This window comes from Eublepharis macularius, chromosome 11, assembly GCF_028583425.1.
Source record: "Eublepharis macularius isolate TG4126 chromosome 11, MPM_Emac_v1.0, whole genome shotgun sequence".
Lineage (NCBI taxonomy): Eukaryota > Metazoa > Chordata > Lepidosauria > Squamata > Eublepharidae > Eublepharis > Eublepharis macularius.
In genome coordinates this window covers 31,036,916-31,055,019 of record NC_072800.1, presented here as the reverse complement: position 1 = coordinate 31,055,019, position 18,104 = coordinate 31,036,916, and the positions used below count along the sequence as shown (strand labels likewise).

The 18,104-nt window shown below is 40.0% G+C and overlaps 1 protein-coding gene across 5 annotated transcripts in view; it reads right to left on the bottom strand.

Moving 5' to 3' along the window:
- The window catches only part of CLASP2 (cytoplasmic linker associated protein 2), a 161,078-nt gene that overhangs the window by 85,625 nt on the left and 57,349 nt on the right, over positions 1–18,104 (bottom strand). Inside the window, exon 1 of one of the 5 annotated variants that reach the window (XM_054991916.1) lies at positions 15,591–15,636. The exons of the other annotated variants lie outside the window; for them this stretch is intronic. Coding sequence (XP_054847891.1) covers positions 15,591–15,606 — 16 coding nt within the window. The 5' untranslated portion in view covers positions 15,607–15,636. Of the gene's footprint in view, positions 1–15,590; positions 15,637–18,104 lie in introns of those variants that run through there. 5 annotated transcript variants of the gene reach the window in all.

Sequence of the window (18,104 nt, the reverse complement as noted above, 5' to 3'; positions counted from 1 at the left end):
CAGTGCGGTGTAGTGGCTAGAGTCGCGGACTACGATTTGGATGACCAGGTTCAATATACTGCTCTGCCACAGAAGCTCGCTGGGTGACCTTGAGCTAATCACACACTCCCAGCCTAACCTACCTCACAGGGCTGTTGTGAGGGTGGAAATAGGAGAGATGATGGGTCCACTTTGGGGAGAAAGGTGGGGTATAAATGAAGCAAAATTAAATTAAATTAAAAACCACTTCCTGTAAAGGAAAATTACCAACAGCCAGGGTGCAAGTTTCTTAGTCACTTAATTGACATATGGCCGATAAACCAATGGAAAGTAAACTAAAAAGGGGCTCTGCTAGACTAGCTTCTCCTAACCCCCTCCCTGTGGCTCACTCTGTTCTCTGGCTGTCATTGCAGCTGTATTGGCGGAAGATCAGAAGAACTGGCATTTGACCAGTCAAATATATGCAAACAATAACATTTAAACACATTAATTAAAATCACAGGAAAGAACAAGAAAAATGATGGTAATTATAAAACCTTATAGAAAACTCTAGTCACTCCCAGCTTTATAAGCACAATGCCACATCATTTGGAGGTCTTCCTACCCTCACTAGATGCAAGGTATTCAATAGTAGTCCTGATTCCTAGGCACCTGTTTTATTTACTTCTTCTATAGCCTGCCTTTCTCCCCAGTGGGGGCTCAAAACTGCTGATATCATTCTCTTTTCCTCTAACCTATCCTCACGACCCTGTGAGGTGATCCTTGTAACCCTGTGAGGTAGTTTAGACTGAGAATACGTGACCAGTCCAAGCTCACCCATGAAGCTTCCATGGCAGAACTGAATCTGAATCTGGAATTCCCAGATCCTAGAACTTATGAGCTATGATGGCTAAAGATGTAAAAATTTCAGAAATTGTAAAGCAATGGGAAAAAATCCTGTTTCCCCGTAAAAAAACAGAATTGTGGGGGGGGGGGCGGGGGGCGGGAATCCAACACTTACTTTCTTTATCAGATCTAAACATATAATATTGCTTTTAACAACATATAATGCATCATGTGTTACCATATTAAGTTGTACTGTTTGGCGTATTAACAACATTGAAAAGTATAAATGCTTTGGTTTTCTACAAACAATACTGCAAACACATCCAATACCAAATACACTCAACGGGGACCCAAAATGGCTTATAACATTCTCCCCTTCTCAGTTTTATAACCACCATGCTGTGAGTTAGGTTAAGTTGAAATTGTGACTGGCAAGCTTCCACAGAAGAGTGAGGATTCAAAGCTGGGTCCCCCAGATCCTAGTTAGATATCACTACTCTTCCCACAAACCAGCAGGTAAGTTACACCAGCAAAAACCATAGGTATCCATCCATTCAACAGAAAAGGTCAAGCGCTCGCCTCCACAAGCGTGGCCCTGCCCCAAAGCCCGGGTAGAGCACAGGATTCTGACAACAGCTGCAACCAATCACCCCTTCCCTCGTGGCAGTCAACTGCCCTGCACCCAATAATAACCCTCCATTACTACATTAACTCTAGCAAGGGTGCCTCGTAATTCAATAGGTAGTGCACACGACTTGGGACAATGTATCAGAGGTCTCTACCTTACACACTTACAGTTCACAGCATTGCACTTTAGTGGCAGGAGAGGCACAGAGAGGGCCCACTGCACCACTGAGGGAGGACTTAGCACTAATATCCAAAGGGGAGAACAAAGTCTATGCTATGTGGCTAATGTGTCTCCTTTCAGAACCCCTCTCTCGAGACTCAACCCTAAAGGGCAACCACCTACTGAAAGGTGAGCAGGGGTGAGAATCCAGCTGCCCTGGTCCATACCTACCTCCCCTGTTCCCCTTGCACAAGCCTACAGGCAGCATTCCCACTAATGCTGGCTCTCACAAATGAGGCCAGCAGCATGTGCATGGTGTTGGGGTGGGGGCGGGGGGAGACCTGAGCTAAGCTTGTTGCTGCATGGCCATGGGAGAAGCTCTCAAAGGCACAGGCACTATATTGGACAGAAGGGGTTGTCAACCCAATTCAACAGAGTTCTTCATGATTTGCAGTTCAATGAGGCCTGGAGTGTTATACAAATCTGTCCCTGTCCATTTATTTGTGAGTGGGTGAGACTAGCTCCACAACCGTCCCTGCCTCACCCCACCCCCATCTGTGACCTCCCCTAAGGGCTGCCTCTTCACATGTATTAGAGGGCAGGCTCTGACTCAGGGATGCCCATACTGGGATTGTTGTTGTTCATCTTTCTGGTGCCACTGGACCTCTATTTAGTTCAGCTGCAAAACATCACAGGGGTCCAATGGCATCCTGAAGGCTGTTCTCACATACCGATCCCCACCCCATTTCCCCCCACACACTGTGCCGGCAGCTCTGTGCAGTTTGCATGGGAATTGGGCTGGTGGGTGATCCAAGGGTGTGTGTGGCTGATGTGTGGGGATGGTCTCTGGATCTTACATAGCACAGCTGGTATCTAATAAGTCACAGAGCTTTCAATGCAGAAGCAGGAGACCTAGGGGGGAACAAGTGAGCTGCTGAATGGGAGCAGCATAGAGGGGCTTGAAGCGGCAGTCCTGCCAAAACTATAGATCTCCAGGGGAACTCATTGGCTGGGCCATCCTGTTCCCCTTTTTGTGATTTGTGGTGGCAAAACAGCAGCTCTGATACTTTTGCCAGCATCTTGCCTCTCTCCTTGTGGGGACTGAACCAGCCCCCCTCTGCTATCCCAGGGCCTTTCCATAGAACCATGCCTTTCTGTGCAGTGGTCTCTGCCTGGCCCTGTGTGGCTGGTGGTTGGTTATGTGAAGTGCGGTGAAGAATATAATGCCTGATGGAATGCCTTTTTTGAACCTACCTTTCTGGCCCGGCATTTAAGTTACACTGGTCTTGAGGGTGGGACTGAGGCTTTTTGCCCATCCTCCATCTTTTCTTATTTTCTATTTTTACTTTATTAGGGGAAGGAGGTGTGGGGCAAGAGCAGGGATGCCAGTCAGGCCCCTATCAAGGGAATGGGAGCCCTTCTCCTATAGACTGAGGTGGCTGCTCAGGTTATCCACTAGCTCTTCATGGGGTGTGTGGGATCATGGGTCAGTAGCTGGATCAGTGGGCAGTGATTGGCTATGCCTGTATGCCACTCAGAGAGGTCTCATCAACTGCTGGTATTTGATTGGAGGCTGTTACTGGGGTTGCTATGGCCTCTGAGGTGTTTGCTATTCCATCTGTGCCTTGTAGACTGTCCTTAGGGAATGGACCAGCTGTACTGCTTTCATGTTGGCAGCCGGATACCTTTGCCTCGGTGGCCCTGAGGATTGGGTTGTTAGTTTTTCTTGTATTAACAAGGATCGTAAGCCAGGCTTAAACCCTGGTGAAGAAGCCCACCTTGGAGGGAGGAACTGACTTCAGTTAAGATGAATTTGCATTTCTACATACAGGAAAGTGGAGTTACTCTTAAACCATTATTATTGTTATTATTATGTATTTATAGTCCACCTTTCCCATGAGATACATGGTGGATTACAGTCAAAGTTAAATTCCATATAATCACCAGCTAGAACAATTCACTGAACAATAGGACATTTAATGAAACAGATACAATAGGGAAGGGAAGCAGAAAATTTTAAAACAAGTATAAAGCTGAGCACAGAGATGAAATCTTTCTGAAACAAAATATAACATGGCATGTTTAGCAATGTGGAAACTCCCTAGTAGGCACATACCTTCATCAGCAGACAGCACCCAATAGCATAGTGTATAGTCCCTGTCCCAAGCAAGACGCCTCTCTGAGCTAATTCTTATGACAATGAAAGAGCAAAGAGCTCATGCATGGCCCTCTGGCATCCAATGTTTGCTCTTCTTCTTGCAGACATTCCATACAAAACATGAAATTTAGCATGTTTGTTTAGCATTTTTTTATATTTAGCCTTCTCCATTGAGCAACTAAGAACTGGCATTTTTAAATAAGCCGGGTAGAGTACATTCCCCCCCCCTCAAAGGGTCAAGACTTTTTTGTTGTAAAATAGACTCAGAAGTATTTTTTAAACCATTTCCCCCTGAAGCCTCTTCATTAAACTATGTCAAGAGAAGCAATACTTGAAAGTGCACACGAAGCTGCCTTATACCAGAGTGAGAACAACTGGCCTCTCAAGGTCAATATCTTCCTTGCACTCTGTGTGAGGCAGACAATTGTCAAATGTGCAAGCCTAGCACAAGATGGGGTTTGTGCACATTTTTAGTTAACCATGGTTAAATTGGATGTATGAATGAAGTCTATAAAGTCCTCTATTCATGGGTAGAGGTCTGATGCCCTTCATGACTCAGTGGTGCCAATGAGATTCCCCGTGTTCTCTGTAACCCCACTGTTTATCAAGTAATTGTGCCTATTTAAATGCCACCATGAAGTTCCTTACCCAAAAGGTTGTCAGCTCAATGTGAAAATGATGGAAAAAAATAAAGCTACAAGGTTTGTAGGAAACAATTAGGCATACTTTATAAGAGCATAAAATCTGTGTTTACATGATATATCCTCTACCCTTGATGCATATGTGAAATTACTGCTTATTATGATTGTGATGAACAGCACACACACACACACACACACACACACACACTCTCTCACATGGAGAAAGCTAGATAATGTCACAAAACAATAATGGTACAGCAACTGTACCAATAAATGGAACATCATGCAAATGATAATAACCTTGCTTCTAACTCAATCAATTATCAATACTGTTTATACTGCAACTTACTTTACTTGCAAAACATTTACAACATTATACATAGAGAGGGTATCTTATTTTACAATCTGTGTTAATTAGAAAAGTCTTCCAGCTACAGCCTTACTCAAGACAGATACTAAATATAGTAAACTAAGCGACATTAAAATGTGTGAACAAAAGATAAAACTCACTCATTAGCTACAAAATGCTTCCTTATGAACATTTTTTAAAAATGTCATAAGAAATATGAACTCTGTAAGTTACTATTAGAAGCTACTTACAAATATGAATTAGAATGCATTTACAACACTTTTGTTCCCAATTCTTATAAGTTATGTATACAATTAAATGTAAAGATAATTTAAACATAAGGTCAATTAATACACTCTTTTTCTGTTTTGAGAATTGTACCACAGCAAGTAATGTCACAAGCTTTTCAGAACAGGCAGCATAACTCTCAATAACATCTGATGGTAATTTCTTACCTTTCATTACCTGTAGTTTCTTACCTCCAAGTCATTGGTACAAATATAGCAAAAACCCTTTAAAAAGGCTTCTGAAAGAAAACTAGGGTCGAATCCTGTGATTGGTGCAAATCCATCCAGCATTTCCCCTCCAGCCCTAGAAACATTCATTCTTGGAGTTGTGTGGTGCAGCAGCCATATAGATCATGGAGGCTCCACTAAGAAGTATGTAAAATTGCTCTCCTTAGGAACCAACTTTCCTGAGGCTGGATGGGACTACTGGGAGGAGAAAAATGAAGGAAACTTGCATCCACAAATTGCTAGGAATAAACCCTGAGTCATTAAAAACTTGCAAAAAACAATATTAGAAGTGTCTATGTAGGATGCTGTTATGACCCTTTCTTTCTCTTGGGTAGATTTTGCCTTTGATCTTTTTATTCTTGCCCCTTCTTGGTAGACTGCTGCCACCAGGAATTAAATTCTAGAATAACTTAAAATTTCTCCTTTTAGTAATGTGCCCAAGGGTCAGGCTTTTTCGTGGTACTATGTGACCCTGAGGAAAGGAATGGAATATAGGAATGACAGATACTCTGGGATATATATAAAAAATAAACTTATTTTTATAAAGAAGCGTATCGGTTTCATATTATTTCTAAAACTTGATGGTTTCAAAAGAGTAGTTCTCAATTCTTAAAGTTACTTTACTTAAACCCAGTCACACAGATCGTCTCTCAGGCTTCACACAGAGTTTGCCTGCTTTTGATGTTAATTTCTCTCTCAATTACAAGTAAGACCTTTTCTCAGGCACACACACAGTTTGCCTGCTTTCTCCTGACTGATTGTTCTTTCGCAAACACACAGTTCAGGCTACCCCACAGGTTACATTTCTCTCAGACAACATAAACAAGCTCAGGCTGCACACAGCTTGCATGCTTTCTCTTGACTCATTATATCTCTCAGAACCGCTTAAAAATACTCAGGCTGCACACCGCTTGCCTCTCTTGCCCTCACTGACTCTTTTTTCTCCACTCTCAGTCTAAAACTGCATTCACTCCGCCCACACTCTCAGTCATCAACCAATCATATCACTCACTCATCACTCTCTTTCACCCCCACTCTTCATCTATACCACACCAAGCATTTAAAGACATATACACACATCTACTTAAAATCATTACAGATGCTCCTAACATTAGTGAAATATGTAAAGGAACACTATCCTGAAATCCTTCCATAAAATGAATATACACAAGCAATAGATAATTTATCCAAATGCAAAGTTCACAGTGAGATAATGGCATTAAATATTTACAACAAATCAGTACATGCTACAAAAAGCTGGTGGCCTCTTAGTTCCTCCCTATGAGTGAAAAGCTTTTTGTGGGAGCACAAGAATTCCAAAAATGCATCTATATACCCATGTATTTTTCCCAATATATTACTGCAATTAAATGTTGCCATCCTTCTGTAGATCTAAAGGCGCTACACACAAGACTGGTAGGATGTTTCCCACCTAAACTCAGGTCTGATTTGCTTCAGCAAGGCTGCCATATCATGTGCCCTCAAGAACATACCCTGGAACTATAGCAGGGTTAATGTCACAAGCAGGGAAGAGCCATTTCTTTGCATATCATTAGTAGTTGTACAGGTTCACAGTCATTATATAAGTCATTACAAGTGTTATATAAGATGTAAACAAATCACAAGAATTATCACGACAAACTCCTTGAATCTTAGTTAACTATTACCCTCAAGGAGACACATAGCTTTCAGGTATGCAAAACATGTGTATTCTGAAGCAAATAATCAGAAAGCATTTTTCTTTGGTCCAAATGTATTTTTTATGAGAAAGAATATAAGGGTGAGCTAGTGAGATCCTTGTATCAGCCTGCTTAGGACCAACTGCGCACTGATACCTTCACTCCCCATTCCATCTGGCATTATAGAACAGCTGAATTGTAAGCCACCTCGGATGTAATGACAGATAAATTGCATATATGTATGAATAATTAAGCAACTATAGTAGCCTTTACATTATAAGTTCTTTAACACTGTATGTGCTTTAATTATCTGAGAAACTTGACTCAAGCACAGGGACTTTCACACACGCAAATAAATGGCTTTAATTCTAGGTGCTGAACTGACTCATTTTCTCTTCTATAAAGGTGTTAATATCATGTTCTTTTAAGCTGTGTTCACACTAAATAGCTTTACTGTATTTAGTTACGCAGAGGGATATTATCTACACTCCAAGCAAGTTTTCACAAGCTCTGTAGATTTATCACAAGCTCTCTCTCTCTCTCTCTCTCTCTCTCTCTCTCTCTCTCTCTCTCTCTCTCTCTCTCTAAAAGAGAGACTGGCCGACCAATCTAAGGTCAGTCACCCAGTCACCTTACAGGAAGACAGGCAACTGGGAAGATAGGAGGGAACAATTGGATGGGAGGGGGGAAACCAGAGCCATAACAGAGGAGAGGGGGCTGGGTTCTTCAGGAAAGGGAGATACAACTTCCTCTTAGAATCCTTGATATTAAAAATCCTCCACTTGTAGCCAGCTGAGTGACCTTGGGCTAGTCACAGTTCTCTGGTGCTCTCTCAGCCCCACCCACCTCACAGGGTGTTTTGTTGTGGGGATAATAATGGACTACTTTGTAAACCGCTCTGAGTGGGCATTAAGTTGTCCTGAAGGGCAGTATATAAATCGAATGTTGTTGTTGTTGAGTATTCACTACACATAGTCTTGGAAGCAGGAGACAGGCAAGGAGAAAGCCCATAGGCTCATTCCCCATCTCGCTACACACAGAGGCAAGATGTAGCTGCACTGTTTGGCAATCGCAGATCTGTTGGGAGTAAACTCACAGGAAAAAGACCCTTCTTACCCAATGATACCTTTTGGGAAACAGTTCCCTTATTTGAGCACAATTACAAAACTGCAAACTTTTCATTGAATTACTCTTCTTTTGGAAGATGTAGAGGGAGATTCTTTTTTACCCAACTTCCTTTCTACAAAAAAATCCTGAACTTCCAGGCATTAGGGTCCTTACGCAAATGAAGAAGGAAAAAAGAGAGTTAGCCAGGTTTCCTTTCTTAGTTTAAAACCACCATGGTGCTTTACAGATGTCTTTACCTGCTAGTAGAAGACAATGGTAAAGGGGACAGACAAATATCCCTGGAGAAAGAGTTCCATAATTTGAGCGGGTGATGCAGAGTGAAGGCACTATATGTAGTGAGAAGCATATCTGAACTGAAACTGTGGGAGAGATAGTGGAATACACTGACAGTCCATACACACAACAGGACAGATGCTGCTAAGGCAATCCATGAATGATCTTAGAATAAACACCTAACAAACAAAAAATCTAAAATGTAAAACTCAAGCATTATAGCTTTAAAGATGAACAAGTAAGCTGGCTAACTGTGTGAACTATACTCATAACAGCTTATATCTGCAGAATTCAGTTCTTTTATTATACCAGTTGGTTTGGTAAAGGCTGTTGAAAACAACTTGCTGTATAGCTCATCTGATTTCAATCTCAAACAAACAAAAAAAGAACATCTTTACTGATTTGGTCGACATTGCTTTGTCCACGAGATTTTGGGTTTTAGCTGCTAGTGAAATATCAGTTTCGCCATATTGAGTTTCTAAGACTTCAACAAATTTTATACCAATGATTGAATCCACAATTAAGTTTTCTTCTGAAAACTAAGGAATAGGTTTTCTTTGTGATGGAACGGATCTTATAGCTGAGAACTGTTTAACTGCAAGCAATGTGGCTATGGACTTCTGCTGAACACACCAGACAAGTAAGATCTTAGCAACATCCTCTGAAACACAATGGCTTAATTTCTGACCACCTAGCCACTGGACATTAGTGTCCATATATGTTAAGTATTAAACACTCTGTGGTATGAACCTGCATGAAGAATTTGAGATTTTAACAATAAATTTAGCAAAGCATTTTCCTTTCTTTCTGAAATACTTAAAATGTAATTCAGAAAGCTGCTGGAAGAAGTATTACTCTAAACATTTGATACTTTTGAGGTTTGTCTCAGTTCAGTTCAAAATGGACACGTGCCCAAACGTCATGAAAAAAAATCACCATAACAACTGGCAACTTCATTGCATGCCTCTACTAGCAAGCCACAGATAAAAACAGCTTGGAACTACGAAGCCAAGAAGTCTTCTTTCAATGACTGAATTTCAAGAATTAGGAATCGGTTACTTTGGAAACAGCATTTAGGTTTTTTGTACTCTACTCCCTAGCATGTAAATTAAAAAACAAAAACTGCCTAATGGAAATTGATAAATAACTCTGTTATTTTATTTCAGAGTAACAGTATATTCCCAGGTCCGGGTACTAATTTATGCATTCTCTCACCAGTGACATAGTCAAGGATGGGAACTTACACCAACATGTGTCATCCATTAGTTGATCTCTTCTATGTAACATACTTTTCAGTTTACCTTTAAAATACAGGATTTGTGATTTTAATGGGGAAGGTATAACTAAAGCTGTTTCATTATGTAAAGTCAGTATGAAATCTTTCCTGTTAAATTCTGTTAATCAGAACATGGGACCAATTTAATACCAGCTTTTGACCTGACATATCAAGCCCGTGGATGGCAGTGAATAGTCCATCACCTTGTAAGTTATAAGTTGGTGCAGAAAAGAAGGTTTAAGTAGGGATAACTTCACAAAGATACATCTCCAAATAGGATGAGATTGTAAATGACATGAAAACCTTATTACCTCAAAAGCAAACCTGCTGTGATATGAATCCTGGTCATCTTAATTTTGGTTAAATATTATGAGCTTATAACTGAGCCTCTGATACCAGGGATAAAGATAAGGATTTAGAGCATGGGTTCTTAACTAAGAGTTATTTCACCCCCACGTGGTGATTGAAGTGGGGGGGGGATGAGAAGGTACTGGGATTTGTTGAAGATTTAATTTTTTTTAATAGTAAAGGTGATTTAAAACTTGAAACAACAAGCATTTGTGTAGTTAAACTAAACTTGTAACGAACTGATTACTGGGGCAACCCCTGCTTGGACTATTAGTTGTCTAGTAATTAGGCACATGCAGGGGTTGCCTGAGTAACCAATTACTACAAGATTGTTTTCTGCCTGAGACCTGAAGACTAGTTGAGTTGTGTTGCTTGTGCTTGCTCTGTATATACTGACTACAGTAAAGCTACTGCTGTTGAAATCCTGTTGTGGACTCAGTTACTTAGCAAATCTCTGGCTAACAGGGAAAACCTCATGCCTATCAAGTAAGGGAAGAAGTGAAATAGTCAGAAGAATCAAGACTAGAAATTGACTGGATACATCTTGCCTTATCAAAAGCTGTTCTTGTTTTCTAGATTATAAATGATAAAAAAGCATACTCACTAATTTTTATGCTTTTATTTTTAGTTAACAATTTGAACTTTCTTTTTGTTCATTTTTGTAGTATTAAATTAACAACAACAACATTTGATTTATATACCACCCTTCAGGATGACTTAATACCCACTCAGTGTGGTTTACAAAGTATGTCATTATTATCCCCACAACAAAACACCCTGTGAGGTAGGTGGGGCTGAGAGAGCTAGAAGCTGTGACTGACCCAGCTGGCTTCAAGTGGAGGAGTGAGGAATCAAAACCGGTTCTCCAGATTAGAGTCCCGTGCTCTTAACCACTACACCAAACTGGCTCTCATTACATTTTTATCAACTAGTTTTCTTTTCACATTAAAACACATAGTTTTAAAAGGGAAAGGTCAGTTGGCCAACCCCAAATTTAATATTAAAACAATCACTAATTATTAGTGCATTTTAATCTCAAATTTTCAGAAATTTTCCCATGGGTGGCCCTGGACCCCCTCTTTGCTACGAGGCTACCACTTCCCAAACCCCTGCAACTAGGTATGGGGTGCCTGAAGGCTTTGTTGGTCCACTGGGGGTGATTAAGGTATAAAAGATTAAGAACCTCTGATTTACAAAATAGTCATTATAACCAAAGGATAACAAAGAACATTTCTAGCTCGTCTTGCAACAGAAAATAGACAAAACAGACTCTAACAACCAAACAGGTATTCCTGCTAATTTGTGTAAAATGATAACAACATACCCAATTCTTTTAATAATTCATAACACCTCTAAAATAGTGTTTGATTACATGTAATATTTGATTCGTGTTCATGAACTAAAGCTCTTAAGTGTACTACTTTTTATTTCTGCAGCTTTTAGTTGTTTTGGGCTTCATTGCAATGGTTTCATTCTTGTTGAAAGTTACCTTAGGGGTCATAATTAGGGCTGTGCACAGGTGGGGAGATTCGGTATTCCCACTTCGGGTTTACCTGAAGCGGGAATCCGATTCGGAATACCTCCAAATCTGAAGCGGCCAATTCGGGGTTCAGGAATCGCTTTGGTATGCTCCTTGACGATTCGGAGCATACTGAAGTGAGAGGGGGAAACTTCCTACCACCCCCACCCACCCTCCCTGGGGCAACCCCTCCACCCCCCCCACCCCCCCTGGGGAGACCCCTCCACCCCCCCCACCCAACCCTAGGGAGAGACCTCCACCCCCACCCAACCCTGGGGAGACCCCTCCAACCCCCACCCACTTACCTGGCAGCGGGAGGGTCATCAGCTGGGCAGCAGCAGCACAAGGCAGCGCACCCTGGAGAAAGTCAGTTCCTCTGCCGCTGCTGCCAGAGCCTGCGGGGTGGTGGGGAAGGCCGGAGCTGCCTCCTCCGGCCCTTCCTGCCCCTCAAATGGCTGCAGTGCGCCGGCCATTTGAGGGGCAGGAAGGGCTTTCTCCACCTCCTCTGGCCCTTCCTGCCCCTCAAATGGCCGCTGTGCCACCGCTGCAGCGCGACCATTTGAGGGGCAGGAAGGGCTGGAGGAGGTGGCTCCAGCCTTCCCCACCACCCTGCAGGCTCGGGCGGCAGCGGCACGGCGGCAGAGGAGCTGGCCTGGAGCCACTGCCAGGTAGGTGTGGGGAGGTGGAGGGTTGATGTTTAAAGGTCCCCACCGCTGCTTGCAAGCAGTGGTGGGGCCCTTTAAACAAGCCCTGAAGCATTTCTGAATACTTCGGAAAGCTTTGCTTCAGTATACTGAAGCTTGCTGAATAGGGTCCGCTTCGGGTATCTTTACCCAAAGCGAAACCCGAATAGCACAGCCCTAGTCATAATGATAGAAAAGGTGGATATAAAATACTTGAAACAAATCAATAAATAAGTAGTTGCCAACAGATTCCTGCCCAGAGAGGATAGATAAATGAAAACAGTGGCTTAGTTTGGACACTTGCACACTTCCTTCTCTCTCCACTCATGTTTAGCAAAAAATAGTTTGTCATATCATACAAACAAACAACCTAGAATTAATGGATAAACTTCACATTAGAATTAGAAACCATAGTTTGAGGTGGGTTTCCAATCTGGAAGGCAAGCAATAATTAAGGTATCATGACAAACTAGCACTAAACAAGAAATAAGGGGATGCCATTTATGAGAAAAGAGGAACCAGTAAGCCTAGAGTGCATTTTTGAGCTTCCAAACCATGGTATGGATGACAGTCTGAACTGAGCCATACAGTTAGAAGGAAAGTATGTGTTTTAAGTTGTCAGATGCAAAGTTCTATTCACTGTCTTAGAAGTTTGCAAAGCTAGCAGATTATTCTTCAAGCTCTGCCTTATAAGCATCTACAGTGCTGCTTTAGCAGTTTCTTAGTAATACTACCTAACGTCTCATAATTCTGTAGGTATTCTTTAATACACATCTACAAATTCTGTTATTCTCTTGAAGTATCATCCTTGTTATCATAAATTAAATAATTTAAATTGCCTCCATGCAAAAGAAGATCTCTGAAATTTGGAAACTTTACAAATTAGGGAGAACTAAATCAGATTAAGAAGATACTTTTCAACAAAACATCACTATTCTCATCCATCTCCAAATTAAACAACACAGTGTGATCTTGCACCCTACTTGATAGTAGTACACATGTATTATGTTGGATTCTACTTGGAAGCCTTAATCTTATTAAAAGAGGATAAAACATTATCCTCTTCAAAGAGCAGCTCATAAGAAAAGGGGGCAGAGGGAATCCACCGCCAAGAACTGTTCTTGGCCACTTTCCTCCTGCCACACTTCTAGAATAAGATTTGACCATTTAACTACACATTCTCAAATCAGTAAAAGAAAAAAAACCCACAATCCTGAATCCTCTCAAGGTAAACTGAGGCTTATTTTGAAAGAGCAAAAGTTGTTTCAGAGTAACAGCACTGGTATATCTCATCATGTTAATTGTAATGAAAATTGTTGAAAGATTTGGAAATAAGGAATCTATTAAAATAATTTTCTTTATGCTTGAATTCACTGAACAAAGAAGACAAGGATCAGTGAATTGAATTCCATCTATTCCTAATACGTGTACTTTTACTTATCGCTGAATAAACATGCATACTTAAATAAAAACGTTTTTGTATCAACTTCTCTATTAAGAGTGAATTTCCCTTTTTTTAAAAAGAATTTGAAAACTAAAATTCTGTTTGGATTAATTTGATAAAAAGTTTGCTAATTCCAGGTTTTAAAGAAGGAATAATGTATTTAAAACATCTAATAACTCCCAGAACATATTAACATTGTTCAACATAGAGGCTGAATTTCTCTTTGCAATGCTAAACAGAAGATTTAAGAAAGAAAACTGCTACATCATCCTACACATTCTAATTATATCTGACATTTTACCCAAAGCACCTCCATACCCATGTCAGCTGCCTTATAGAACTGTATTGTTTGATCACTTTTGCTAATGACAAAATAGTTGTCATAACAATCATCCCAAAGTTATGAAAAGTCTTGCACAAGACAGATAATTATTCAAACATATTTCAACTCCTGAAGTGAAAGCCTTGAGTAAACACACAAATGTGGTACCATTAATGGCACAAGGAAGTCAATTTAAAAGGCACTTTATGTACTACTTAATGAAACTATTTAGTCTAGCTGTACTCCAAACATCTTCTAAACACACAAGAGAAAAAAATACAAACATTTTATCTAAAGATGCTTTCTGTTTGTAAAAACAGACACAAGAATATTTAGCGTGTCAACAATTATTATAGTAACTGGACAACTTTATAGGCAAAGTAACATGTTAAGAGTAGACAGATATTTTTGACTGTCCAGTAGACAAATTCAAATTTTAAAATGGTTATCTAGGATGCTATTTTATATTTTTATACTCTATGATGTAATTTTAACTAGGTATCCTAATATTTGTATATTTTTAACTGCAGTTTCTTTTAACCTGTATATTGTATACCAGATAATGTGTTGTTTTATAAGCATGAATCTGGTCGTTGACTGTAATAAAACTTACTACTATGGCTGTCAAGTAAAGGAAAGATTCCAATAAGTTTTGCAAGACTACTAAATTGAAAAAACTCATTCTTAAATCATTTTAACAACATGGATGGATATGAATTTATGAAAAAGAATACAATAAACAGTTTTCAATCCAATTACTGTATTTCACTTTTGTCAAAACAACTATATAGTTGTAGAAATATCAATGTTATGTGATTATGCAACAGCCTTAAGACTATAAAATACTACTCAGCTATTACCAATTTCCGCAGATTACAGCATATTAACACCTCAGCAACCAGGACTGTAAAAACACCCAATTCCATACAGATTTTAAAGGTATGGACAATTGCAGGTACCTCTTTGGTATTTTTTCTATATACAATTCCTGTAGATATATACCTGAACTTTATTTCTGAGTTCGTATTTGAATATTATTAATAATATTACATTCTGTAAAACTCAAACAACTCTGCTAGGTAGTTCTTGAACTGATCAATTTGTATCCAGACATAAACATATCCCCCTCCTAAAACAGCATCAAAATCGTATAAGATTATACAGCCGTTATAATTTAAGTCTTAAAGCCTGCATTTCTAAAATTAAGTTATTTTAATGACTAAAATTAATTTTAATGCCATCAATACACAATGCTAATAGTAGACACTAGCATTTAAATAACTCAACAATTAGACATACTAAGACTTTTTAAAAGTACTTAATACCATCCCACTTTGCTTTAAAAACCTTTAATTACTATATATACTGCCTTCTTATGGTGAAGTGTGGACATTCTAGTTATCTGAACATTGATGACATGTCTTTTTTATCACCAGACAAAGCCATAAGCTGCTCAGGACACATGGTTACATGGCACTATATTTACAATTTTTTCTGTAGCTTAAACACAATTTAAATGTCAATGCTAAAAATTTTTTAAAAATCAGCCATAAATCAATTTTGGCATGCCACAATAATATGCTTGACACGTTTTACATGGCAAGGTTGTTTCAATGTAAATATGCACACAAACTAAGCCTGCATTTTTTAAAAAAGGTACTCACCATCCCCGACAGCCATCACACAGCTAAAACGCTGCTAGGTTTATCAAATGAGTCAACCACAATCTCTGAGAGACTATATGTGCCTGCGCCACTCTCAATCCAGTGCAGCGTGAAGACAGACAGACCACTGTGTGACCCAGTCAGAACTGCAGCTCTATACTGCAATAAGCAACAGCTGCTACCCCACTTCAAAATAGAAGTCCTGCTTCTTACAGGAAACCCATCCAACACAGCCATCCTCATGCCTGCTTAAACTAATGATGCACATACAGTTAACACAAGGATTATTTTCTCCCCCGCCCCCTGCCCCACACAAGCTCTGTGAGTTTTGCTTTAAATACATTGCTCGCAGCCAATGAACATTTTCCACTGAGACTTTTAATGCAGTTATCAAAACACAAAGCATGTGTTCTGTAATCACATTCTGCTTCCCTTCCCAAAGGACTGATGTATAAGGAGTCATCACATGATCCAATGATGATCTAATTTACATATCTGCAAACAGAAGATGTGCCATGTTCCTGCCTGGACTCTTTTTGGCTGTCTTCTCAATCTCCCATTGTGAACAACCATCACTGGCGGCTGTAAACAAATCACGTCAAAGGCAGATCGTCAAAGGCTTTTCTGTTCAAAGAAAGCTGTGCCGCTTAACAAAGACTGCTTCTGGTAGAGACTGAACTAACCACATATCCAAGGAAAGGCTGCAATGCTCCTCTTGTCAACAATAGTCTCAATTCTCAGCTGTCCACAACAGTTAAGACAATCACTTTTCAGAGGATTTTTTAATAACTACAGAGCAATGTGACAACATATGAAAAAAAATTAATTACCCATAAAAATGTCTAAGAAAATGTTAGGTAGGTTATTAAGGATGAAATATTTATGGTGGTGGAAAGTGCTATCAAGACACAGCTGACTTACTGAGACCCTAAAGGGTTTTCAAGACAAGAGATAAACAGAGGTGGTTTGCCACTGCCTGCTTCTTTGACTTCCTTTGTAGTCTCCCACCCAAGTACTAACCAGGACAGACCCTGCTTCACTTCTGAGATCTGACACAAAGATCAGACAAGATCAGGTCAGGAGCAAAACATTTATACTACCAAATTATTTATAACATGATCTACTTTTAAAACTTTCCTTCTACAACAAAATCAAGTGTAGACTCACAAAAGTTCACTGATTCATCTTTGTATACAGCCTATTCATTTACAGCACTCAAATATGTTCTGTTCCTCTTACTGGAAAATATCAGGGATCTTCTCTTATTTACAACTAAGCAAGCAGAGCTCTCACACAGTCTCCGACACAGAGAGGTGGAATATACCACCCAATTCAGTCTAGCCCTGCTCTAACTTCCCTGGAAACACCATTCTCAGTTCTCTGTACTTCTTCTCGATAGCTACAGTGCCCTGAGAGACAAACCTTCTCTCTCTACATGGGTGAGATAAGATGTACTCAGAAAGAGTGGATGAAATGGCAAAGGAAATTATTTTGCTAAATGAATGGGGCAGGAGAGAGGATACCCACGTGAGATGAACAAGACTGAAATTCCCCCCCACCCCACCCCACCCCCATATATTAATCTGCCTGAGCCACAGCATAACAGATATTTATGGCACTTCTGAGTGGACTTGCATAGGACTGTAAGTCCCATTTTAGTCAATGGGGCTTGCTCCTAGGAAAGTGTTGTGGAGACTGCCGTAGTAGTCCCCATCCTCCCAGACAGCTAATCCCAGACCAGTCTATGACCCCCATACCTACTGCAGCCATTCTTAAAGTTCATTAGTGTCTGAAATCAAGAGATGGTATAGTGTTGGCACAATAGAGTTTTTCACTCCTCCCTGCGAATGGGCATTTTCTGTCTCAAACTGATTTTTCAGCAGAGATTTGGAGCTTTGAATGAAATCTAAGATGAACATATAGCCATATCAATCACTAGAATACAACATATATATTATGTCCCTCACATAATAAATGCATTAAATATCAGCAACAGATTATTCATTATTTGAGTTATCTAAAACCAATACCAGGGCACAGACAAATTTCCTGACGATTTAAAATGGAATAATACAAAGAGAGCATTTAAACATTAAGGACAAACCACAATTTGTCACTATGTGAATGAGCTTTGGAAGTCTTCATGCTCACATGTTCTCTCATCTCTTCCTTTGCATGCAGTTCAAAAGTTCAAGAGTTCCTGGTTTGCAACATATCATAATTTGTGGATTTGGTCAAGCCACAAACTATTTGTTTAAAGGTCTGATTTACAGCAATATTCTAATCAGAGTTACTCCTTTCTAAATCCGCAGAAGTCTACGGGCTCAGTAAGGTATAACCATGCTTAGGAGTGTGCTGTTAATCCTGGTTTGTAGGCAAACCCCCTCCAAACTAGAGTTTGTGGTTCAAATGAATACCACATTACCATTCATTATGAATCAGAAAGTCTTCAGTCTTCAAGCCGCACATGCTACTCTGAGAAGTTTTGAGGCTCGTTCTGGGAACAGTAGACCA